The sequence below is a fragment of the Protopterus annectens genome, chromosome 13.part0 (genome assembly GCF_019279795.1).
Source record: "Protopterus annectens isolate FY-2018-M chromosome 13.part0, PAN1.0, whole genome shotgun sequence".
Classification (NCBI taxonomy): domain Eukaryota; kingdom Metazoa; phylum Chordata; order Ceratodontiformes; family Protopteridae; genus Protopterus; species Protopterus annectens.
The window spans coordinates 216,104,910-216,132,806 of NC_056747.1; the positions used below are offsets into that span (position 1 = coordinate 216,104,910).

The 27,897-nt window shown below is 35.1% G+C and overlaps 1 protein-coding gene across 1 annotated transcript in view; it reads left to right on the top strand.

Moving 5' to 3' along the window:
* Positions 1 to 27,897, top strand: part of MYO1F (myosin IF) — a 1,136,901-nt gene that overhangs the window by 947,906 nt on the left and 161,098 nt on the right. Inside the window, exons 16-18 of the mRNA XM_044053742.1 lie at positions 2,760 to 2,841; positions 8,242 to 8,348; positions 13,719 to 13,817. Of these exons, the coding sequence (XP_043909677.1) occupies positions 2,760 to 2,841; positions 8,242 to 8,348; positions 13,719 to 13,817 (288 nt within the window). The remainder of the gene's footprint in view (positions 1 to 2,759; positions 2,842 to 8,241; positions 8,349 to 13,718; positions 13,818 to 27,897) is intronic.

The window sequence follows — 27,897 nt, forward strand, 5'->3', positions numbered from 1 at the left end:
TTACTGCATGATTGACTGGGTCATAGCAATCAGCCAGACAAGTCAGATAAGATCTATAATATATGAAACATATCCAGAAGGTGTGTGTAATTTTTATCAACAGAGAGCAATTCAAAAGGACTCATTTCAAAGCTCTTTCAAGTAATTGAAGTTAACTTTGTAGTTTATAGCGTGGAACTTTAATGGTGTTTTGTCCTTTGAAGGTGGGTATTATGTATTTTTTTTCAGTCATTAGCTGTAATTCCTTTATAACATGGCACCCTCAGATCAGTTGTTATGACATTCACACAACTTAAAAATTGATGGGGGCCATTACTGCTTGATTATCTGCTTCTTTCAGTTCTTGGAGATGGCACCAAAATGATTACTCTAATCTGATAACTAATATATTCATTTATTAAGGCTGTGCTCCCTGGAAAGAAGTATACATGAAGCACTATGTTTCTGATATGTTAGTGTCTTCATCTAGTCTCATTCACCTGCTACAATTCAGGTGAGATATTGTGTATTCGGTAACACCTCTTCATAAACTGGACTATACAACAGAAAAGGCCTGGTGTGCATTCACATCTGTAAAATGCACACCCCTTGTTCCTTACTGCATATAAGAATACACACACACACACACACACACACACACACACACACACACACACACACACACATATATATATATATATATATATATATATATATATATATATATATATATATATATATATATATATATATGGATCTACTTCTAAATGCCGAAATTCCAGAATGCCGACAGCCATATGACCAACATTGAGAATCTCGACATTTCGAGTACATCCATAGAAAGGAAAATAAAATTTCTTTTAAACTGCTAGCAGGAGGGCGGAGCCCCCCTGCACCCCCCCTGGGGGGCTCCGCCCCCACACCCCACGTAACTTTAATATACCAACTCTGAGATCGCACTACACTGCAGGAATGGAAATCTTTCCATTCTGCACTACAGTGAGATGCTGGTTTCACATTACTGGTATTCCGTTTGTCGGCCATATGGCTGTCGGCATTCTGGAATTTCGGCAATGTGAATGGGACCCATATATATATATATATATATATATATATATATATATATATATATATAAAATTTATATTTGCCTGTTTATGTACTTCTACATTTTAGCCTGACTGTTTTGTATATCAGTTTTGTTCTTTTCATTTGTTTTTTTTTCAGTGTAAGTGTCCACTGTGGTGAAAATTCCATTTGTTATAAAAAGAATATTAAATAATTTTGAACCAGTGTCACTGATCTGATTGAAACAGGATCAATGACAGTGTAAAACACTGACTGTTGTACAGTTCACATTTATAGACTGGGTCATAAACAATGCACCTCACTGACTGCTGGCCTGCTGACATTCATAGATTGTGTTATTGACAGTGTACAGTACAGACAGCTGTACATTTTACTGTTGACATTCATAGATTGGGTTATTGACAGCATACAGTATAGACCGCTGTACTGTTTACTGCTGACCTTCATAGACTGGGTTATTGACAATGTACTGCATTGACTGTTGTACTCTTGACATTCACAGATTGTGTTATTGACAGTGTACAGTACAGAATGCTGTACTATTGACATCCATAGACTGGGTTATCAACAGTGTAGCTCACTGACAGCTGTACTGTATCAATGGTAGTTAACCTCACTAACTACTGTACTGTTCGCATTCATAGCCTGGGTCATTGAAAGTGTACCTCACTGCTGTACTGTTGATATTCAGACTGACATACAAACACTGTACCTCAGTGACTGCTTACTGTTGACATTCATAAACTGGGTTATTGACAGTGTACCTCATTGTCGACTGTATTGTTGACATTCATAGATTATGTCACTGACGGTGTACCTTATAGACTCTATCATTTACTGCATACCTCACTAACTGCTATACTGTTGACATTCATATATTGAGTTATTGTACCTCACTGTCAACTGTATTGTTGACATTCGTAGATTGGGTTATTGATAGCGTGCTGTACAGAGTGCCGTACTGTTTATATTCATAGACTAGGTTATTGTACCTCACTGTTGACTATATTGTTGACATTCATAGATTGGATTATTGACAGTATACTGTACAGACTGCTGTACTGTTGACATTCATAGACTGCGTATCTGACAGTGTACCGCATCGACTGCTGTAATGTCGAACTTCATAGACTGGATCACTGAGAATATGCATCACTGTTTGTGTGCATTCAACATTAATAGTGAAGAAAAAAAAGAAAACAAGATAAAGAGGTGCTACTTGTATTATGCACTTTTAGTAAGTTGTTGCTTTTGTTGGATAGAAAATTCTGGTGTCCAAATATTCACATGCTGTTGCAACAATGCAGATAGTGAAAAGCAATATTTCTTAGTTTTAAGGCAGTATTTTTCAGTGAAGATTGCAGTAGGTTACAGTTTTCAATTTTCTCTGATAGTAGCAACCTCAGAATCGATAATAAATTGTTTGTAGGTTACAGCCTTCTGGATGGAAATGGGGTGCATTGTCTTCCATATAAAATATGCGAGTATGTATGTGTTTAATTTTGTGAAACTCTCTTAAACTGTCTCAAATTCAGTGACACTACACTTTTAAAATTTGATTCTGATGGTAGTCAGTATATTTATTTTTAATGCTGCTATGTGAGTTGCTCCTTTGTCAGTCAGCATAGTGTTGCAGATTTCTTACACAGTCCTCTCCAATCAACCAATCACTCCTCTCTGTCTTTGCTTACAGTGGCTTCATTCGGATGCTTTTTCCTGAAAAGTTAGATGTGGACAAGAAAGGCAGGCCAACCACAGCAGGTACCAAGATCAAGGTACTGTTATCTTCCTAAAAGCATAACTATTTCATATTAAAATGAACTATATTAATCTTAGATATAGAGTTCGTGACGACATTTCTAAGCACTACGACAGATGAAATCAACGGGAAGAGGGAAATAAACCACGTAGTATAAGATTCAACTTCCATAACAAAAATAATAGTAGTAGACTGAGTGAAAGCTAAGGTACAGTTTAGGAGGGAAGCCGTGAAGCACTGTGATACATCAAAAGGCCGTGGAGGAATAAAAGCAATGACAATAACGGACTATTTAAAAATAATAGCAACAAATCATGCATTTACAGCACCACTGGGCAAAACAGAGCCAAAAGAAAAAAAAGATTTAAGTGACGTTTACTGTTATACCAGGCAGGTATTACTAAACAGCGGTGTTGTTTTCTTTTTTTCTAGCAGCTGTTTTATACTTTTATGTAAACAGATAAAGAAGTCTTAAGAGGTGAGTCTGACAGAATCTTAGCTACTATCAGTTATATTCTGTGAATTGCTCTTTGCTTTCATTATGTATGCTTTTTTTTTTATTTCATCAAGAAACAAAAACATGAAACATGATATAATAACATTAAAATGTCTAAGTCTAAACAGCAAAATGCAACAGTTATAACAAGGAAACAGGAATTATATTCAACCTCTGGATGGGTTTGCTGATTACTTTTGTGTATGATATTTACATCACAATTCTTCAGTTTGTGAAGATAAATTAAGAGAAGGAATAGATTAAGTTCTGTTATGGACATGAATGTTTTGTTGCTTCATTCCCCTTTCAGTGGTTGCAAGAGTATTTTAAATAACCTGTACTACTCTTTGAAAATGTTTCCATATGGAAATGATGCCTTCATTTCCATAGTTTTGTACAAACAGTTTTCAGAATACTTACTAACATTAATTTCATTGTGACTGTTTTGGAGAAAGCCATACTGCTCATAATTTATGTCAAAGATAGATTCTTACCATTTTAATTTAATTTCTTCTGCTAAAATATTATCCCGCATTAACTTAGTCTGGGATGTAACCAGAATACATGCATAAAGACTGCTTTGTGTGGCTTAACGCTTCATCAGGAAAAGCCTTTCTTCCTACCTTTTTAAACAGCCTGTTTGGAGTTAGGTAACATCTGTGTAGTATTGGTATGACCATGTGTTGATCCCCTAGAAGAGGTTATCTTTATAATGGTTTTGTCAAGCTCCAGACTGCTCAGTATGTATACGTAGCTCTTTGTGGTTTCCTTGCCCAGTTTTCCAAAGTTTAACCTTTGCTATTCCCTTTCTTAACTAGAGATTTATATTTTTGCACTACCACCTTTCCATCTACTTTTGCCATAGAATTAACCATGTCTTACTTTTCCTGATTTTTGGAAATCAAAGTATACAGATGTTAATTGTAATGTATAACATCGCTGCATGAAAAGTACAAATTCGGTTTGCAGGATTTGAATCATTTTAATTTTAAGTAGCCTGAGTTTCTATTAACATTACCTTTTAATATTTGATTCCATTTTTCAAATCCTGCCAAATTAATCTATCCTCATCTAGTATGATCCTTTTAACCTCATTCTAAGCTCATAATCACAATAAAAACTAAGTTCCCTTGATGAAACTCCCTCCTTTTAATAACCCCTTTTTTCATATCTTCAAACCCTACTTCTAGTGTATGCAGTCTTTATTATGCAGGAATATAGTCAACCACTCATTTTTTTACAATCTGAACTAATCCTCTTATTAGTGTTAAATGACACCTATATATTGGTAAAGGCATCGACCCCCTCCTGCCCGTACTCAATCAGCATAGGAGCACCTTGCCTAGTAATATGTTATCCTAGACTCTGTCATGAGCTGAATCTCTTGTAGTTCTGTGTAATCATATGGGATTGAAAGAGTTGTGATGACCTACAATGTCAATGGGAGGATCATAATTCAACTGCATTGGTTTTGCTGATCAATGATGTCAGTTTTAACATAACTTTTGATAATGAATTTTGTGTCTTATCTTATGGGCTGCCATGGTGGTGCAGCGGTTAGCATTGTCACCTCACAGCAAGAGGTTCTCCATTTTGATCCTCGGCTGGGGTCCCTTCTGTGCGGAGTCTGCATGTCCTCCCTGTGGTCATGTGGGTTTCCTCCTGGTGCTCCGGTTTCCTCCCACATACCAAAGACATGCTGTAGGTGGATTGGACACTCTAAATTAGCCTTAGGTGTGCTTGTGTGTGCCTTCTGTAGAAGGTTGGGTGCCAGGCTGGCAACTCAACACCGTAAAACTCTACTGCCAATCATAAGCGGACATGTGATTTGCTGTGGTGACCCCTAACCAGGAAAAGCCGAAAGAAGAAGAAGAATCTTCTCATATTCTGAATTGTTCTTCTCTTGTGGCTTGAGCTGTGTGCCTGACTACCAAGTCAAGGTAAATCTGAAAGAAATTGTCTTTAATGTGTGGACAGTGTCCTTGTCCTTTATATGATCCCAGCCATGCTAATGCAGTTTTGTTTCCATTACGGGCTGTCACTATTTGGTTGCATTTCTAAACATCTCCATCACTGGACAAATGCCTTTGTCAGTCATTGAGAGAAGTGTATCTGTAAACAATAAAAATATATTTTTCCTCTTATTGTGTATGTCTTAGTCTTTCAATAGAAGCTTGATTCTTTTAACTAATGTCTCTATTGGAAGAGTGACAAGTTCAATGGACAAAGGGCAGTTTTGGCACCTTCATTTATTTCTACTTTTTTCTGATGTTTTTTCTATTTTAGCAGACCCTGAAATTTTGGATATGCAATGTTTTAATCTATGCTGAACATTTTTGACATATATTTTATAGGTTCATAGGTTTATAAATTACTACTAATCTAACTGCCCTTGTGGGACAGTTAAGTCTAACCAATTACCTCATGTGAGAATAAAACCCTGCACCTTGTGTCTGTAAGGTAAACCATTATGCCAACCTCTCTCAGTTTATTAAGACATATTTTGCTGTTTAACAACTCAGATGTTTTCCTTATGTCAAATGACAACAGGCCTGCTTCTTGATTCTTATTCATAAAAGCCCCCCACTAAACAAAAAATGTCTACCGGTATTCCTTGAACCCTTCCCTTCCCCTTCTCATGCAGCTATTAGCTGGGACAGAATTTGGTCCAATATTTAAGAAAGTATTTTGACCAGTATTTTCACATCGAAATTTATTACAGACATCCAATGGTAAGTAAATGGATCAGTGTGGCTCTGTTTCACCTTTGGAATCACTATTTTAATCATATTTTGCAGGTACTGTTTTTTGTTCCTGTATGCCTTTCTACTATAATGTGTTAACTAATATATCTCCTCCCTGTTAATAAATCTCTACAGAAATCCCATCTCTTCCAGCAGTTTGCTAACTTTTTAGTGTTTTATTATGTCCCTTGTTTTTTTATCTATTATGCCTCATTCCAATATACATAAATCTCTATTGTCCAGTCTAGATATTAAAATGATCTGTTATTGTTCTGCTTGCATGTGCATTTTCTTAGGTATGGACTATAACTCTGCGTAATATTGTATAAAACAGCTCATATGTTCTTTTTCCTTATGCATTTCTAATTTCTGGAATTATATTTCTCTTCTTCACTTCCTTAAATGTCCATGTCAATAATTTTAAGGTGTTATCCCTCTTAAACTTTAGATGTCCCCTATGTTAATAACCTCTGGATCTGCATGATGGATAAAAGGGAAGTCAACGTATCCTGCTAGGGCTTGTTCTTATATTAGTAATGAATTGTTGGCTGATCACTTTGTGAAGCTTAACAATCTGTTCATTTTTTAATCATAATATTGTCATTTTTTTCTTTCTCTCACTTCATCTGGTATAATGTTTAAGGTGTTTTCCTTACAGATATAAAGTACAAGAATGGATGCTCACCTTTCATCACTTTCTGGTTGTTGGCTAGGTTTGTAATAGTCTGCAGACTGATACCTAACACACCTATGTACCTATGGAAGAGGTGTAAAGGAAAGAAGGAAAAGGAGGCAACACAAGATGAAGGTCACATAAAGGAATGACATATAAAAGTGTGCACGATTAGGGGAGGAGAGCAATTTGGCTAATGGGGTCATTATTTTTCTATCTTTCTCTTCCTCTGGCATAATAGTAAAGGTGTTTACTTCATGGACACAAGATACAGGGTTTGATTCTCACCTTTGTAAGGAGAAATGTGTTAGGCTTAAAAATGGCCTGCAAGAGCAGCTAGCCTAGCACTTACCGATGAACCTATGACCCTATATATTACCACTTTTATTCCATACTAGCATTCTATTTCTATTATACGTGGGAGATTATTAATTACTATTTAATAGATTCAGAGATATTCCAAGATCATTAAGTCTTATGACTATTTATGCCTTACCAGTACCCTTCCTGAGGTCATGCCTCCTTTTTCCAGAAGGGCTAATCTAGTCAAACCTGGAGTACATTTGTGAATACCAATCCAGTCATCAAGGCTATATGTAAAGAAAGATAGCAACTTAATATGCAGGGCAACTTTGTTCCAGTAGCTTGGGAAATTTTTCTGTAACATTTCAATTTTATATTATTCCAAAATATTATAATAACTAATCCCACTCCGACAGCAAAGAACATTCACACCTCTTTTGAAATTTGCATATGAAATTTCAGCAGTAAAGTGTTTACTGACATTTTTCAGGATATTAGAATGGCAAGAACATTCTAAGAGATAATGCAGTCTAAATCTTTGCTGCTTCATATACTACAAGTCTGTATCCCTGTATATTTCTGAGAAAATTTTTGTGTTTTAATTTTGGAGCATCTGCATATAAGCCAGTGAAACATTATCTCTTTGGCAGGGTGAATCTTTAGTGCAACAGACTGGAACAGCACTGTAAAGTCAAATAAAACTCATAAATATACAGGTTCAGACTTACAAAGAAATAAGTGTTTGTTGACACTATTCAGAAAAAATATAATGACAAAATCTCATAAGAAATACATTATACTTCTTTCAGAATGTCAGAGCAAGACTTTAAGCATGACATTTTGTTGGTGTGTGCATTTAATCTTTCATAGGGATTGTTTCCAATTACATTGCAATGTTTACTACTGGTATTTAGACGGTAGCAGCAGAACCTATTTATAACTTCAGTTATATTTCTGTATGCTAAAGACCTAAGTCACTGGGATACACTACTACTTGCTATATTTATAATACCAGTTCACCTGTGTTTGGAGTGTGCCGACTTCAGTTCATAGCCACGTTGCCTTCAGGAAAGTTGTCTTCAACCCAAAGAAGCTTAAAACTGCTCCATTCTGTATACTGTGGAGTCTTTCTGCTTACAGTGTAAATGAACTAGACTGCAATGTAATGGTCTCTCTCATTCTGTTTTTTTTTTCTTACAGAAACAGGCAAATGATTTGGTAAACACCTTAATGAAATGCACCCCACACTACATCCGTTGCATTAAACCTAATGAGACCAAACGTCCAAAGGACTGGGAAGAGAGCAGGTAAAAGTAGTTTTATACTTATATAAACCCTTAGCAGTCTGTAAAAGTAACAGAATAAACCATTCTGAAGTCATACCTAGGCACTTGTAGCTAACAAGAATAAAGCAACCACAACCAAAAGGCACCAAAAAGAGGTATGCTAGTAGTGAAACAAAATACTACACTTTTCCATGGATCAGGCAGATGGTTTCCTCAGTACATTAATGCTCAACAATTCCTCCACATTTTCATCCTTACAAACAGACTTCATCAGATAACAAAAACGTGCTGCTATACCACTCTAATATAGTATCCTCCCCCACCCTTAATTTTTATTAATCAATTAACACATTAAATCATTTAAAACAGTAAAAAGCTGTAATGCAACTAAAAACATAATGAACTTTCACATAACATGTTGACTTTTACATAACATAAGAGTCTGGAAGGAACTACAAATAAAATGTAAAACTTAAAATGAACTGTAAAAAGTAAGTATAAAAAATACTTACTAAGGATTCTTTCCTTAAAACTATGTCCCTGCTCCCTCCCTGACAAACTCACTGCTATCTCTTCTCTTCCCTGTTTCAAATCCCAACTCAAAACTCCCCTCGTGACTCACTGGCTCTGCCCCTGTACTAACCCTGACTAGCTGCAGCTTTCTCCTACTACTTTCATTTATCCTGAATAAAATCTTTCTTAAACTTACTTTTCTGCATTCATCCCCAATTGAACACCCTCTGTTTGTAACTATTGCTTATTGTTGTTACAGTAAAAATATGCTAATGCTAGTATTATTTTTCTCTGTGCTAAATCTGTATCTCTGTTTTTTAATGTGTATTAATATTTTGACTCTGAGATTTTCTCCCCGGGTCTCTGCTGAAAATGGACATATATCCAGTTGGACCAGCCCAGTCAACAAATGTAAAATAAAAAAAAAAATGTCGATTAACAATGTGAAACCCATGAAATCCTAGTAAAATGTGTACAAAACTGCCCTCTTGTGGGACAAAATCCCTTATCTTTTTCCATACGCTACAATTTAGCTGCTGTTAATTTAAGAACTGGGGCAATGGATATGCACTCATTTAGTCCTGGGAATCTGTTAGCTTCCAGGACTAGCTGCCAAAAAAGCTCCCTAACCTCAATTTTAGTTTCCCAAGGACCACCCCTTGGGTCTTGTTCTACTTTCTCCAGTACAAAGAAAATTTAAGTCCACTATTCATAGGAAGGACACTTTCACTAATTCCTATCGTTACTTAACTAGTTCCCATCCCTTTAGGCAAAAATGCAGTATCCTTAGGGGACAATTTATCAGAAGCTCCAGGATGACTTCTCGGGAATATGATTATGAGAAGGAAAGCAACAAGATGGAGGAGATGTTTCCGAGAAGAAAGTACCCACTGGGACTAATAGAAGAGGTGACGGATGACATAAAAATGGTAGGACTGGGATAATTTGGGCTGATTTTAGGGGTCACACTGGAGAATAATGTTGATGAAAATATGAATAGAAGAGACATGAAAGAAAATTTTGAAAATAAGGGTGGTAATTTTGTTATGAACTTTAGTTGTGATACTCCACAAATAAGAGATATTGTTACAAAGAACTGGGACAAGTTTGGGTGTTACTCTGACCTGGAAGGTTTATTCAAGGATCCCTTTAAATTCACCTGTAGGAAAGGTTGAAACATTAAAGATTTATTAGAAAGTAGGATTGCATCAAAGAGTAGAAAGAGAAATGGTACTTTTAAATGTGGGACTTGCTCGCAATGCCCATATATTATGAACAGTGGGACAGTACATATTATGGGTAGGGACAGGACCATAGAAGCAAATACCTATTTAAATTGTCATAGTACAGGAGTTTTATATATATATATATATATATATATATATATATATATATATATATATATATATATATATATATATATATAGCCATTTGTAAGTGCTTTGGGGCATTTTACATACGTAAAACATCTAGGAAACTGAAAAGGAGGATCTACAAACATCTTAATGAAATTAAGAATATGGAAGTGAAAAATGCCCTGTACAAGCACAGTTTAACATGCACTATGGCATCTTATAGCTCCTTTGTACTGGAGAAAGTAGAACAAGACCCAAGGGGTGGTCCTTGGGAAACTAAAATTGTTTGGAAAGTGTGCTTAACCTCTGTGGTTGTTGGGCTCTATATAAAATAGTTGTTTTCCTAGTAAGGGTACACACATTTCTGTATCATATTCAAAGTAATTTGTATCAGATATATGAGCTGTACCATGAGTCACCCTGTTCTAGGTTTTAATACTGGGATAAAGATAACTGCAATGCAAACATGAGATTTTTATGTAAAGTAGCTAATGAATGCATGAGGCATGTCTGTTTATATACTTTAGAACAGTGAGCAGCCCATGTTTATACTGTCCCTATAAGAGTAACACAGATGCATTTTCAAAGGGGTCTATATGACATCGTTGACTTTATGAAAGTTGAAAGACATATGGTCGAGACCATATTTTCAAATTTCTGAAAAGTTGAAAACAAGAAAAATGGCAAAAATCTGTTTTTGCAGGTGGGAAATTCTCCCACACCCCCTGAAAATGATATATACCAACTCTGAGATTGCAATACAGTAGGGAAAAGGGTAAATTCTCTGATCCCCACTGTACCATGATCTCCATAAAAATGCTTCAATTTTTTCAGAAAGTCAAAAATATGGTCCTGACAATATGACTTTCAACATTCTGAAAAGTCGACATCATATAGACCCATTTTCAAACCCATGTGTTTTACATGTTTTGCTTTCTTTCACGTTGTTACAATATTTCATTTGGTCAAACAATTTGGTCTAACTTCATAGACAGAACAGTACAGTTACAATATGACATGGACTGCATTATAGCAAAAAAGAGTCCTTAAGAAATATTGTAATAAGCTTTCCTGATATCAAGGTGCTAATTTTGGACATATAAACCATTTAGCATGGACTCCATCTGATTGTTTAAGATGTGAAACTATGGGGATCATCCTTGAAGCAAGGAATTACACTAGTCTTCCATATCCACATTTCTTACCAGTCAACCTCTTAGTGCAGGAAATCTGGACAAAGCCAAAAATAATGAGGGAACAAAGGCCTAAAAATAAGGACAAAATTGTAATGCTGCTCTTATAAAACTGCTAGAATAACAGGTTTTTCATTAACATAATTTTTTTGAATTATACAAAGTCTGAACCTCAATTATCAGTCATTATTTATTGAGTTCAATCCTCAACAATTTGCTAGAAAACCACACATTTTATGAGGATCAGGCTAAAAAGATATTCATTGAAAATCTGGATAGCTGAGAGGAAGGCCACATCTACATGGCAATTGCTGAAGAATGCTACTGTTATTTTGAAAAAGAAGGATGAGAAAATCTCTGGATAGAAGGAAAGAGCACTTTTACAAACAGATGAAGTCTTCCTTGGTGATGAGTGTTTTCAGTTCCTCTGCCATACCTAAACTGTTTGCTATGCTATTCACCTGCCTGGCTTACTCCTCAGACACATTCCCTCCCAACAGAATTTTCTATCCAGAAGCATATCTAAAGGACTTCACCTCTATTTTTCACTTTCGAAATATTTTATTCATGATGTGAACTCATAGTAAGAAAGCTGTCAAACCCTGGCCTGGAAAAGTTATCCATCATTCCAGCTCCTCCCAAACAAAGGCATCTTCTGCTGTTCTGTTCATACAATCCCATTTGTCTTCCTTCCCACCTCCCAAAAGTCCTAAGAGCAATTTCATTACAGATCAACTCCCAACAAAGTAGTTTCAGCTAAAGGTAAAGGACCTCAGCAGCGACTGACTGCCTCAAAAATATATCATCGTTAACGTGGACGAAGGAAAAGTCAACAGGACTGTCTTTACAGATCTGATTAAAGTATATGATTCAATACCTTTCACTCCTTTATAAGCTAATGTGATGTAGATGTTCGTGCAGAACTTTCGCTCACTGTGTTTAAATGGATGTCACTCATGTCAGCCAAAGTCCTTTCAAGGCTGTGGAGGAAACTCACTGTCTCATTAAGGATTACATGTTTCCAATATCTCTGTCCTACTCCGTACCAAAAAAACATGTTTATATAGTTATCCAGTTCATCTCTCTCCTCCAAAGCTCCACAATAAAAACCTATATCAAACCAGTTCTGTCTTACTTCAGCTCCTTAAGATTTCCACTTAGCGTAAAAAAGGCTGAAGCCAATATTTTTGGTGAAGAAAGGTTTCTTCAGTTTTGGCCTGATACTTCTTCATTAGTGCTGGGGTTCTAAAAGTCAGTGCAATGATTCAAATATCTACACATTAGACTTGGAAAAAATATTAATTTTGCTTCCCCTCCTGATTCTGTATTTTGGGTACAGCCATAACATTTCTCATCTTTTAACTCCTGAAGCAAAAGTCACAATTATAGAAGGTGTTCTTCAATCAGTCTTATGATTTGAGCTTCTGATGGTAAGTAAATGATCCTTCTTAAATCTCAGTGAGCTTCAGGTTCTATTCAAAAATGTTATTAAGGATTATAGTAATCTTCCATGCCTAAAAAAAATCACTGCTCTAATACATACATATACAAGCATAGGTACATACTATGCTAACTGCCCTGAAGGCCCATTTAAGCTTAACCAATAACCTGGGGTCACAAACCCTGTACCTTGTCTCTTTGAGGTGAAGACCTTAACCATCATGTCAAATGCATCTAGAAAGAATAGTTTGGGCACACAGGCCTCAAACTCACATACCTATACTTGGGAGTCCGGTGCTCTACCACTAGATTACACTAGTACAAATCATTTTACAAGATCCACAGCCAGCCAGTTTACTGATTCCTTATTAATTTACAAAGTTCTCTAAAGGAATCTCATACTTTCATGGTTTCTTCACTAAAATTAAAATATTGTCTCACTGCTTGTAGTCTTTGATTCCAATCCTTTCACTTTTCTCCATCCTGAGAATGACAGTAAAGAATATCCTACTAGAGACAGGAAGTATGAAACTCATCTCCATCATCAGGTCCTAAGGCATATCTCCACAGTATATTTCTAAATTTATCAATCAACATCTGGGCAAATAACCATTTGCAATAAAGTTTTCCAACTGTGTACCTACTCATGTTGTACTGCTAAAGTATGTACTTTTTTTTACTGTAAATACTGCATTTTATTATTATTATTTTTATTATTTTATTTTTTTTTTATTTTTGTAGCAAGGTAGTAGCTTTAAAGAGATCTATCGGTTCAGTATACTTACATCAAATAAACAAAATAAATTAAAATAATATAAATGCTAAATTTTGAAGCTGAGACTGGTGTCATCCAAGACTATAATAATCAGTATTCTATATCATTCGTTCAGAGCCAAACATCAAGTTGAATATCTTGGACTGAAGGAAAACATCCGAGTTCGAAGAGCAGGCTTTGCATACCGAAGAGTGTTCAAAAAATTTTTACAGAGGTGAGATTCACATTAGTCATCAAAACTTTCTAACTTCACTATTATTGTAATAATGTTAATCACTCATACTTCTGCTCAATGATATGAATAAAAAGTCTACTAACATACAAGTTCATTCATAACCAAGCACAGCTAAAATTCTAAATTCTATAATATATTTATGACAAATATGTAACACATAATAACAGACAATGTTCAGCATATGCACACATGTTTTTGTGCACAATTGTCTAAATATGTGTGTACATTATACATTGTAAATTGAGTTGTACAATCTACTAATAGTATTCTTTACTGAAATGTACTTCTAGAATTGCTACTTCTGTATACTACAAGTTTTACTATTGTAAATGTACTTATTGTTTATCATTTACTGGTGCTTTTCTCCTTGAGCCTCCACTGAAAATGGCCTTGCCCAATCAGATTTTCCCAATAAAAAAAAAAAAAAAGACAAACTAATAAAATAAATAAATCTACTGTTATAGCCATCTACTGTCCTATCCTGACATTTATCTGAATTTACATACCCAGTAATTGATCTATATTGCAGTAGCAATAATCATGCTACCTCAATGATAAAAAAGACAAAACCAACTGCTACACAAGGAGTCAGAGATCTGCACACCAAATTCGAAAATCTGTAAAAAATGTACAAACCAAGTAAGTAAACTTGTACTCAATGTTTATTTAAGCTACAAAGTCTCTGTTTAGCTTTTCGTCGGTGACTCCTCACCAACTTCCTCAGAACAGGAAATAAACACATTCAACACATCCTGTTTAAATACTACAATATAACTCGTTTGCCACCCTGTGGTCGGACACCTGTGGTCGGAATACAACATTTCAATATATTAAAAAGAACATACAAAAAGACATAAGACTATTTAAAAACATATGTAAATATAAAACACTCCCTTAACGATATAAGATACAATTAGTCAATAGCCAACTGGCTTGACTTGGAAAAAAGAAACCAGAAATATGTAGTAAAAAATAAAATAATAAATAATTCACTTCATGGTAAATAAATTGGACCCATGATAGAGCAATACATGTGCAAAAATTATTTTAAAACATGTATCATCATTTTGCACATTAACGTATAAAATAGCAAAACTACTTTATCAAACTTTTCAATTTCAAAACACAGGAAATTGACAACATGTTGTTCAAGCCTGAAAAATGGTATGCTTCCAACCTCAATTGCCAAAGCAATTCTCTGAGTTCCAACAAATAGGATCAAGGCCCCCCTGTTATCATGCACAACCTGATCAATCACTGTAAAGCTAAACCCATGCCCCGGGCACTTGCTAATGTGTTTAGCAAGTGCATTAGCCATTTTTTCTTTCTTAATTGCATATAGATGTTCATATAGGTGCTCATTCAGTTTCCGGTCAGTTTTCCCTATATAGAAAGCTGGGCATGAAGAACACTGGGCCAGGTAAACCACATGTGTGCTGGCATAGTTGAATCTCCCCTGGATTTTGTACTTTCTCTCGCTGATCGCAAAATAAGTTCCCGCTTTCAAATATTGGCAGTATCTGCACATATTGAATTTGAACATGCTCGAACGTGCCTGGGTAGGTCTAGGTTTCCTTTCAAGGATGCTTTTTAAGTTGGAACCTCTCTTGTAAATGACTTGAGGATTTAACCCTAAAGCTGAAGGACCTTGATTGTCTGGTGTAAGTAAACACCAATTCTTCATAATGATAGAAGCAATAGACCCCGCATCCAAACTGTAAGTAGTGATGAAGCTGCAGGCATAAGTAGATCTAGTCCTGGTATCGTCAATCAACACACCTTGATCTGCAATAGACTGGCCTAAAATGGGGAGATATACCCCATTCTCCATCTTGCGACTAACCTCATTACAGAGGTCTGAAATCAGATGGCCGGGATAACCCCTATTCAAAAAGAGGTCTCTGATAAACTCACATTCCTTTAAGAAATCACTGTCCTGTGTCACTATCCTGGCCACCCGGACCAGTTGGACCTTGACTATCGACCTCTTCTGATTGAAAGGGGTGGTTCCTTTCAAAGTGCAAATATGAGTTTGAAAAAGTAGGTTTACTTTGGATGTTGGCCATATAGCAACCCCTGGAATTATCCTTAGGCAGATCAATGTCCAAATAAGCAATTTTCTCCATGGAATAGTTAGAGGTGAACCTAAGGAATTCAGTAGATGTATTAAAGCATTCCAGGATGGAGTCTGCTACTTCCCTCCCCCCTTGGAGAATGATGAAAATATCGTACACAATAGGACTTTCTCTTTAAATAATGGGTTAGAGAAGACAAACTCTTTCTCCCAGAATGCCATCACCAAATTTGCTATGCTGGCCCCACAAGGCGACCCCATAAGCACTCCTATCCTTTGATGGAACCATCGGTTGTTGAAGGAGAAATAATTGCATGTAAGAACTATGTCTAAGAGTTCTCTGACCATCAAAATTTCTTTGGCAGGAGCTTGTTTCGAAATCAAAATCGCTTGGATCCTTTCCAATGCTACTGAGTGGTCACATCAATAGTAAGGAAATGATTCTCGGTTTTGAATGGAATCCAAGAATCCTTTGAGATGTACTCCTCACTGATGACATACTTTTTCAAGATAGAGTCCACAACCTTGGCTCCAGCATATGTCATGCTCTGGGGATCCAACATATTCTTATGGATCTTAGGGTTACCAAATAAAGCTGGAATCTTGGGGTTGGATATAGAAATATAATTGAACACATCCAAATCTATCACCCCATTAATAAACATGTCATCGTAATAAGAATGGACACGTGATATGTTGATGTTCAACTCATTTTTAGATACCTCATCATACATCTCAGAGGCCAGAATAGCTTCCATTCTCTTAATATAAGCCTCCACATCCATAGCCACTAGACCTCCCCCTTTGTCCGGCTGCATCACTCTGACCCCTGAGTGACATAACAGTTCAAGCAAAGCCAATTCCTCCTTGGTAGTATTGAAGCCAACATTCTTCTTGGTTTTGAGAGTAGCATGAATGTCCAGGTCACATAGTTGATCAAAGACATTGACTGAAGGAAGCAGGGGTGGATTAAAGGTGCTAGGAATGGAAAAGGCCTTTGGAGAAGAACACTGGTCCCCTAATAGGAGATGTAAATTCAGTTTCCTCGTAAACAATTTTAAGTCAATCAACATGTTAGTCAAATTGGCCCTACAGGCCGGTACAAACGATAGGCCCTTAGCAAGAAGATCAACCAGAGGTGGAGGAAAAGAAAACCCAGAAAAATTATCGATCTTAAAGTCCCTTCCAGTGTTGAATATTCTCTCAAAGGAAGACTGCCCTGATTTAGAAGAACCAGCCTGTATCCTAGTCAGTTCTTCCTGTTCCTGGGTCTGTTCTTGAACTTCCGTCCTGGAGATGGTTGGGGTGACAAGGCTGGGTTCTGAAAATTTGAGCCCTCGCCTTCCAAAGGAGGATTAGTCGATTGATTAAGTGAAGCTATCCGGTCACTCCTTTGAACTGAATTATGTTCAGTGGGGTCATCTGCAGGACCCCATTCATGGCCATTATTAACCATATCAGATCTAACTTCTTCAGTTCCATTCTGATCATCTGAATGCCAAGCTAATGTACCCAAATAATTGTCTTGGGACTTAGGAGGCTTGGGATATGCTAAGCCCTCCTTATAAGCTTTAATGTCCCTTTGCAACTTTTTGACTTTGTTAGCAGTTATTTTGGAAACATGCTGGTCTATACTAGTATAGATCCGATCGTAATCAAATCTGTATCTAGAAAAATTAATGTCCTTCCTGATGGCTTCATCCAAAATGGTTAGCTCCTCTGAAAGAGAGGTAACTGCCTCCTGGAAATGATGGCATATTAAATTTAAGAGCTCGAACCCATGCTTATCAAAGAGAGAAATTAAATCTTTATGGAAGGCCGAGCCTTCCTCCAGGCCCATAGGATACTGCCATGAACGGAGCCCTTTGGGTACTATTTTGGAACGCTGACATTCTCCAAAATAGGCAACCTGTAACTGTAACTTTCTTAGCTTAATTAATTTTTGATCAAACAGATTTAATTTCTGAGGTAATAACTACTCTGTTCACAAACAGAGTCTCTAGAAGTATTATGGAAGCAAAACGGGTGCTTCAACTAATTGTTTAAAACTGGCTGTAAAATACCTTGATCCACTCCATTAAGGTTACTGCTGTTCAATGGGGCATCACCCCCTGGGCATTCTGGCCAGATCTCAGCATATTCCCCAAAGCACAAGAATCCATTTGGGCTGTTCTCTGCTGAGATAGTGGCATAACAATAGCAATACGTCCCCCAAATTCTGATATTACAGCCTGCGATTGTTGCAGCCCATCCACCTCCTGAACAAGTGGCTGTGTGGGAGTTGAAGAAAGGCCGGCCAAGGGCTGAGAGGTTCCCATAAGACCATCCATCCATTGGGATAATGACTCAACCTTTTGGGTCAAAAGATTTATAAGTAAGGTTAAATCTCCAGCTTGTGCCGATGGTGAAGAAGGTGAAAATACTGGTGTAGCAATCGACATGGCATCCAAACAAAGAAAACAAACTCAACGATAAAAAAGACAAAACCAACTGCTACACAAGGAGGAGCCAGGGATCTGCACACCAAATTCGAAAATCTGTAAAAAATGTACAAACCAAGTAAGTAAACTTGTACTCAACGTTTATTTAAGCCACAAAGTCTCTGTTTAGCTTTTCATCGGTGACTCCTCACCAACTTCCTCAGAACAGGAAATAAACACATTCAACACATCCTGTTTAAATACTACAATATAACTCCCTACTTTTCGCACACTGCCACCTGTGGTCGGAATACAAAATTTCAATATATTAAAAAGAACATACAAAAAGACATAAGACTATTTAAAAACATATATAAATATAAAACACTCCCTTAACGATATAAGATACAGGCAGTATCCTACGGGCCTGGAGGAAGGCTCAGCCTTCCATAAAGATTTAATTTCTCTCTTTGATAAGCATGGGTTCGAGCTCTTAAATTTAATCTGCCATCATTACCAGGAGGCAGTTACCTCTCTTTCAGAGGAGCTAACCATTTTAGATGAAGCCATCAGGAAGGACATTCATTTTTCTAGATACAGATTTGATTACGATCAGATCTATACTAGTATAGACCAGCATGTTTCCAAAATAACTGCTAACAAAGTCAAAAAGTTGCAAAGGGACATTAAAGCTTATAAGGAGGGCTTAGCATATCCCAAGCATCCTAAGTCCCAAGGCAATTATTTGGGTACATTAGCTCGGCATTCAGATGATCTTAATGGAACTGAAGAAGTTAGATCTGATATGGTTAATAATGGCCATGAAGGGGTTCCTGCAGATGACACCACTGAATATAATTCAGTTCAAAGGAGTGACCAGATAGCTTCACTTAATCAATCGACTAATCCTCCTTTGGAAGGCGAGGGCTCAAATTTTTGGAACCCAGCCTCGTCACCCCAACCGTCTCTGGGACGGAAGTTCAAGAACAGACCCAGGAACAGGAGGAACTGACTAGGATACAGGCTGGTTCTTCTAAATCGGGGCAGTCTTCCTTTGAGATAATATTCAACACTGGAAGGGACTTTAAGATCTATAATTTTTCTGGGTTTTCTTTTCCCCCACCTCTGGTTGATCTTCTGGCTAAGGGCCTATCGTTTGTACCGGCCCGTAGGGCCAATTTGGCTAACACATTGGTTGACTTAAAATTGTTTACGAGGAAACTGAATTTACATCTCCTATTAGGGGACCAGTGTTCTTCTCCAAAGGCCTTTTCCATTCCCAGCACCTTTAATCCACCCCTGCTTCCTTCAGTCAATGTCTTTGATCAATTATGTGACCTGGACATTCGTGCTACTCTCAAAACCAAGAAGAATGTTGGCTTTAATACTATCAAGGAGGAATTGGCTTTGCTTGAACTGTTATGTCACTCAGGGGTCAGAGTGATACAGCCAGACAAAGGGGGAGGTCTAGTGGCTATGGATGTGGAGGATTATATTAAGAGAATGAAAGCTATTCTGGCCTCTGAGACGTATGATGAGGTATCTAAAAATGAGTTGAACATCAACATATCACGTGTCCGTTCTTATTACGATGACATGTTTATTAATGGGGTGATAGATTTGGATGTGTTCAATTATATTTCTATATCCAATCCCAAGATTCCAGCTTTATTTGGTAACCCTAAGATCCATAAGAATATATTGGATCCCCCCATGCGCCAGTTAGTCAGCACCAGGGGGAGCATGACGTATGCTAGAGCCAAGGTTATGGACTCTATCTTGAAAAAGTATGTCATCAGTGAGGAGCACATCTCAAAGGATTCTTGGTCTTTTTTAGGCAAAGTGAACGGGATTCCATTCAAAACCGAGAATCATTTCCTCACTATTGATGTGATAGACTTGTATTCCTCTATCCCCCACTCAGTAGCATTGGAAAGGATCCAAGCGATTTTGATTTTGAAACAAGCTCCTGCCAAAGAAATTTTGATGGTCAGAGAACTCTTAGACATAGTTCTTACATGCAATTATTTCTCCTTCAACAACCGATGGTTCCATCAAAGGATAGGGGTGCCTATGGGGTCCCCTTGTGGGGCCAGCGTAGCAAATTTGGTGATGGCATTCTGGGAGAAAGAGTTTGTCTTTCCTAACCCATTAGTTAAAGAGAAAGTCCTATTGTATACCCGATTTTTGGATGATATTTTCATCATTCTCCAAGGGGGGAGGGAAGTTGCAGACTCCATCCTGGAATGCTTTAATACATCTACTGAATTCCTTAGGTTCACCTCTAACTTTTCCATGGAGAAAATTGCTTATTTGGACATTGATCTGTCTAAGGATAATTACAGGGGTTACTATATGGCCAACATCCATCGCAAACCTACTTTTTCAAACTCATATTTGCACTTTGAAAGCAACCACCCCTTTCATCAGAAGAGGTCGATAGTCAAGGGCCAACTGGTCCGGGCGGCCAGGATGGTGACACAGGACAGTGATTTCTTAAAGGAATGTGAGTTTATCAGAGACCTCTTTTTGAATAGGGGTTATCCCGGCCATCTTATTTCAGACCTCTGTAATGAGGTTAGTTGCAAGAGGGAGAATGGGGTATATCTCCCCATTTTCGGTCAGTCTATTGCAGATCAAGGTGTGTTGGTCAACGATACCCAGACTAGATCTACTTATGCCTGCAGCTTCATCACTACTTACAGTTTGGATGCGGGGGCTATTGCTTCTATTATTATGAAGAATTGGTGTTTACTTACATCAGACAATCAAGGTCCTTCAGCTTTAGGGTTAAATCCTCAAGTCATTTACAAGAGAGGTTCCAACTTAAAAAGCATCCTTGAAAAGAAACCTAGACCTACCCAGGCACGTTCGGGCATGTTCAAATGCAATATGTGCAGATACTGCCAATATTTGAAAGTGGGAACTTATTTTGCGATCAGAGAGAGAAAGTACAAAATCCAGGGGAGATTCAACTGTGCCAGCACACATGTGGTTTACCTGGCCCAGTGTTCTTCATGTCCGGCTTTCTATATAGGGAAAACTGACCGGAAACTGCATGAGCACCTATATGAACATCTATATGCAATTAAGAAAGAAAAAATGGGTAATGCACTTGCTAAACACATTAGCGAGTGCCCGGGGCATGGGTTTAGCTTTACAGTGATTGATCAGGTTGTGCATGATAACAGGGGGGCCCTGTTTCCTATTTGTTGGAACTCAGAGAATTGCTTTGGCAATTGAGGTTGGAAGCATACCATTTTCCAGGCTTGAACAACATGTTGTCAATTTCCTGTGTTTTGAAATTGAAAAGTTTGATAAGGTAGTTTTGCTATTTTATATGTTAATGTGCAAAATTATGATACATGTTTTTCAGTAGCTTTTGTTTTCAAAAAAAATTTTTTGCACATGTATTGATCCAGCATGGGTCCAATTTATTTACCATAAAGTGAATTATTTATTATTTTATTTATTAATACATATTTCTGGTTTCTTTTTTCCAAGTCAAGCCTGTTGGCTATTGACTTATTGTATCTTATATCGTTAAGGGAGTGTTTTATATTTACGTATGTTTTTAAATAGTCTTATATCTTTTTGTATGTTCTTTTTAATATATTGAAATTTTGTATTCCAACCACAGGTGGCAGTGTGGCAAAAGTAGGGAGTTATATTGTAGTATTTAAACAGGATGTGTTGAATGTGTTTATTTCCTGTTCTGAGGAAGTTGGTGAGGAGTGACCGACGAAAAGCTAAACAGAGACTTTGTGGCTTAAATAAACATTGAGTACAAGTTTACTTACTTGGTTTGGACATTTTTTACGGATTTTCGAATTTGGTGTGCAGATCCCTGGCTCCTCCTTGTGTAATAATCATGCTATACCAGACAGCATTATCACTCTTATGCTGACAAATGGGAAAACTTTGAAATAAACTTTTGCAAAAGGAGCTTTGCTGAAAGCAAGAAAGCGTATGTTAAAATATAAAAAATGCACATTACAAACCATAAATAAGAAACTACAAATAAAAACAATATCAAACACCACAACTCAGTTGTACTAAACAATTAATTAATTAATTAATTAATTAATTAATTAATTAATTAATTAAACAATTAATGAACTGATTGTTTAATTATTTTGGTACAACTGAATTTGTTGATTATTTTAATGTTTTAACAATTTATGTTATTTAATATTTATATTATTGCTTATTATATATGAATAGGATTCATTCTTGACCTTTTAAATTTATGAATAGCAAGTATGTTTTATACAGCATTTCATAGGTATCCTGTAAAATTGTGCTTTATCATTCCTCCTCCTTTCCAGCCTTACATTGCTAATAGATGAATATCCCTTTAATTATTATTTGGAATTTTAAATGATTTTGCCTTAAGTGATGTTTTAATTGTTCAATTATTTTATCACCCAATAACATTTCTTGACTGGAGTATGAGTAAAAATGTATATATAACATGTGTCACTATGAGGGTTTATTCTGATGACGTTCACAGTGTTAGATGAAAGAGCTTAAGTTATATGTTTTAATTTGAAGAAAGATAAGCTGTGTCCTCATGGTATGGACCTTTTAGATTGTTTTTCTTGTTTTTTGTTTACATTTTCTTCATTGTTATTTGTTTAATCATTTTAATAACATTGAATTCTGGTGTTTTCCTATTATTTGTGCTTTCTTATTTTATTTATTTCTTATTTATACTTTAGGAATGTGCAGTTTTAATGCATATGTTTTTATTGGAAATTGGTCATGTGAAATGTGTCAGATGTTTTAAACATTTTTAAAGGAAAAAATTGTTTATCTTGAGTCTGATATAGAACTGTTGGAAAATATTAACTAAATAAAACAATTTACAGTTAAGTTCATATTGAGATGTTTTATCTTTAAATACTTTATCAACACTGTCATGCTTAAGGATCTTAATCTTTAATTTCTTTGAAAACATCTGTTAAGGGTTGTATGTCTTCTTGATAGATGGCCAATATCCAAATAAAAGCATTGTACACGAGGTTAAAGCCAATTAAGTCATGTTTAATTGTTTTATCTATGTTTCATACATATGACATTAACACTGGAGAAAGTTGAATAACAGAATGTGTTCTGTCATACCGTGTTTTGCCAAAACTTTATTTTTATTATTTTTAATATAATATACTAACATCAAATTTAATGAATATCATAGAATTACAACCAAGTTCTGCCCAAAGGACCTTCCATTTCTCCAGGTTATATAAAATACATTGTTTTATTTTATAACCATTAACACTGATAGAAATAATTGAAATATTTAAACCAGTATGATAAAGGGAAATCTGCCAGTGCTGTGACTTCCTTGTTCCAGTGATCTAACAGCAATCTGTTTGTAGCCACTTTTGACAATAACATCAGTTTACAAATTGAAGTACACATATTTCTTCTCAGTCCAAAAATCCATACATCATAAGAGTATAGAATAGAGTCCCCAGCAAAAGAAAAAGATAAATGCATATTTCCTGCCCCTAATGTGAAATCTGTGGACAGTCCTCCCAGTCATACTTCCAAGAGCCAAAATATCCATAACCATGCCAACACAAGTTATTATCATTTAAACACCAAGATGTTGTGATATTAAATATGCCCTTAATAAAATCTTTTGTTGTATCACCCTGTTTCAAAAGGGAAAAAATCAAATATTTATATAATTTCCATAATGAAAATAAATCTGATACATCAAAATCCATTCTTAATCCAGGATTTCTTTTAAACTATATCTCATTCAATTCAAATGGATCTGACTATTATACATTTTTATATTATAGTGACGAAAGTTTATTGGATTAACAAAACAGTTATTTTTCAAAATTTTGTAAAGAAAACAGAAGAGTTATTCCTTTAATTTTCCTCCTTACCATTATTTCACATAAAAGAGAAAAAATAATACATATGTCCTCAGTTTTATTTTGTTAAAAAATAAATCTGAAAAAGAATTTTGAACAAGATCTTTATTTTTCCATTCAAACATTTTAAGTAAGCAATAAGATAAAGGACAATCTACCCAAGGAAATTGTAACATGGCATTGTATTCTAGAATATTCTCTCAATTTATTAACAAGAGGTCCTGTAATTCAGATGAGTTAATAGACATCCAACAAGGGGAAATCTTAACTGCTAGATAGAATTAAGGAAATTTGCCAAAGAAGAGTCTAATCATAAACTGCAGTTACAATAATTAATTCATATTTAGCAGAAAATAATCAGTTCTGGGTCTTTCATATTACAGGCTATAATTTGCTCTGACCAACAAGTGTCAAGTGATTTTGTGGTATCTTCCCCTTCAAAAGTATATTTTTTTCCAAAGAGATCTAATACTGTTATACCAAAGCACAGCAGATGGCATTATCACATTATGAACATATTAGATCCAAAAGCTATAAATTTTAATTAAATAGTTAATCAACAAAGCAAAATAAATATTTAAAGGTGTCCATAAAGTTAAGGAATGTTATATTAATTTATAAGTTTCCTCTAGTTAGTCTGAGCCAGTATACATCTCATTGCTAGGCATCTATATATTATCATACGATGAAAATAGTGGAAGAAATGGCAAAGTCCCGAAGACGGCCCACCAAATATTTTCCCTGGGAAAAATTTGATGTTCTGTGACTTTGTTATTTTGCCATTTCAACAGTATCGGATTGACTAAATAGCATTCACTATTTAGTCCATTCGATACTGTCATATAGACCCCATTACTAGAAAACATCCATCCTAAAATTTTTAAAGTTTTTACTATTTTAATATCCCTAGAATTATCTATCCTTTTATTGAGAAATATAAATTTTGACTTGGATTTATCTATGTGAAAAATAAAAACAGAATACAGGTGAGTGTTTATGGAAGTAATTTAAATAAATTAATCAAAGAAAAAGGGACATGTTGCAAAATTAAAATTAAATCATCTTCATAAGCCTGCAGTTTTAATGAAAATGAATTTGTACTAAAAGGAATAATAATAATATATGAAACAATTGCATTAGTAATGTAACTAATTGTCAAACAAAACAGGGTGAGGGAAGTGGGAAACGTTGCCTAACTCCTGCACCTTGAACATCAATACCTAAATACATCCCATTAATATTCAGAAGTATTTTGTCTGAAAAAGTAAAGCTAATACCAAAATTTTAATTTTTTTGTATAGTCTATGATATAAAATATTTATGCCTTGTTTATAGAATCAAATGCATTACAAGCATCTAAGGAAAAAGGCTATATCATTCTTCAATTGATTATTATTATTTTTGTAATATAACATAATGTCCTGTAATAAGTGAATAGGGACTGATATTGATTTGCCTGGCATAAAACCATTTAAAAATGTTAAAATTAGGCTTTTATAAAATAAATAGTCACTATAACTTTGTAGTCTTATTTAGCAGAAAAAAAACTGTCTGTAGTTTAATATATCTTTGGGATCTTTAACTGATGTGCACATTAAAGTAACTCTAGAAAAAGAAAAAATACTTGTCCAAGTTGCCTGGAGATTCTGTTAAGGAAATAATAAGTCTTTGGATCAAAGTTGCTAGAAGATCTGTAAACACCTTATAAAACTCACTAGATAATGAGTCAGTTCCTGGAGAATTTTATCCATAAGAGAAAAAATAATATCTCTAATAATTTCTACTGAAGGTACGTAAAATATAAATTTGATAACTTTTGATTTTAAATTGAATACATGATTTCAACTTCAGTTTAATATTATACATAGAATGACAATATCTCCTGATTTTTTGCAGAATTATTTTTCCTTAGAGATATATTCATTATATTTCTCACTAAAAAAATTTAAAAAGAGCCATGTAATTTTGCATGTATGTTATCTACTCCATTTATCTTTGAACTGCCCCTCCTTCCCTAAATCAGACAGGATATTGAACAATATATTACATTTTCAGCAATAATTGATACATATTTAGTTGAGTTAATTTCATAAAGTTTGTGCAGTATGGATATTTGTTCCATCGAGGAATACATTTCCTTCCTTTTACTTCTTTATACAGGTACCATTAACTGAAATAAAAGACGTACTGTAACTACTTTAAAAAATGCTCACTAATTAATAAAAGACATAATCTGAATATCATTCGCCATTCAAATGTTTTTATTGTTTTTTCAATGTGCATAAACGTATACAGTAAACATTTCTTCCTTTAAACTTCTTAGCATCCTCTTTCATATGAATACAAACCAGGAATGGTCTGAAAGTACTCTAGGAAGAATTTTTATAATATAAATACTGCCAATAAACCTAACAGAAATAAAAAAAATAATCCATCCTGGAGTCCTTTTTACAATTTAAATTAAAGAGCATAAAACCTCAGAAGTGGCATTTTTATATTGCCATCAATCAAAGGTTATGTGAAGTTAAAAAGTCTTTCAAGAACCTAATATAATTCTTATTAGATGTTCTGTTCATAGCAATAGTATAGTCACCTGCAATAATAATTTTATCAGAATTTAAATAATATATTTCACAGGATAAACCCAGTAGAAATTACAAATAATCATTAAAAGGGACATACATAGAGGCTATAATTATATTCTCAAAACCCAAATGAATTTTAATTAATAAAATTATTGCATTTCAATCCATATAATTATATAAAGCCTGAAAATTGTCAAAAAATTAATATATAGTTAATTAATTTTTTTATCAGAGACCTTGAAGCAGTTACTTCTGAAATACATCTTTTGAATACATGGAATTTTAGAGATGTTATATTTCAAAACTTTTAGAAGATTACCCCTTTTCAAAGGATTATTAATTCCATTCACATTTACAGAAATTAGTCTCATTTATCATTAAATAAACATATATGATTTATTTCATAATTACAAAATAAATACCAATGTCTTCCTGGAGAATCCCCCTACCCATAAATAAATAAATAAAATAGATTCTGAATAAGCCCAGGTGAAGCTGCCCTTTTGTGAACTATGACAGTACATCAGTGACCTGAAGTTAAATTTGTGTTTCTGTGGGTACACTACATTTTAATAACATTTCCTTATAGTTTTCAATAATTTGCAACACTGCAGGAAAAACAAATTGGGATGTAATACCTTTCTGCCATAATGTTTTCCTAATTTCATTGAAAGACCTTTGTTATGAAAGAATCTCAGGTGATAAATCCTGGCAAAATGTAACAGGTACCTGATTATAAATAAAATTATTGTCTTAATATCTGAAGTTAAAATGAGATTCTGATCTGATAAAGAAAAAACTTGATCAGGACAGCCCTATTGTATCCTGGCTTAGAAGGGCCCACCCTTTGTGCAACATCAACATTAAAAGATGAAAAGTTCCTTGACTCTAGGTTTCATTACCTAAGGTTTGAATAATTAAATTAATAGAATCATGCAAAGAAAAATTATTGTCCAACTATTCTATTATTACTATAACTCTGATATTATATTTCATTGACCTGGGGTCTAGATCAAGAGTTTTTGCTTGTAAATTACTTATCAGTGTTTTTACAGTATAAAATTTATCTGAAAGGTCTAGACAGTTAAC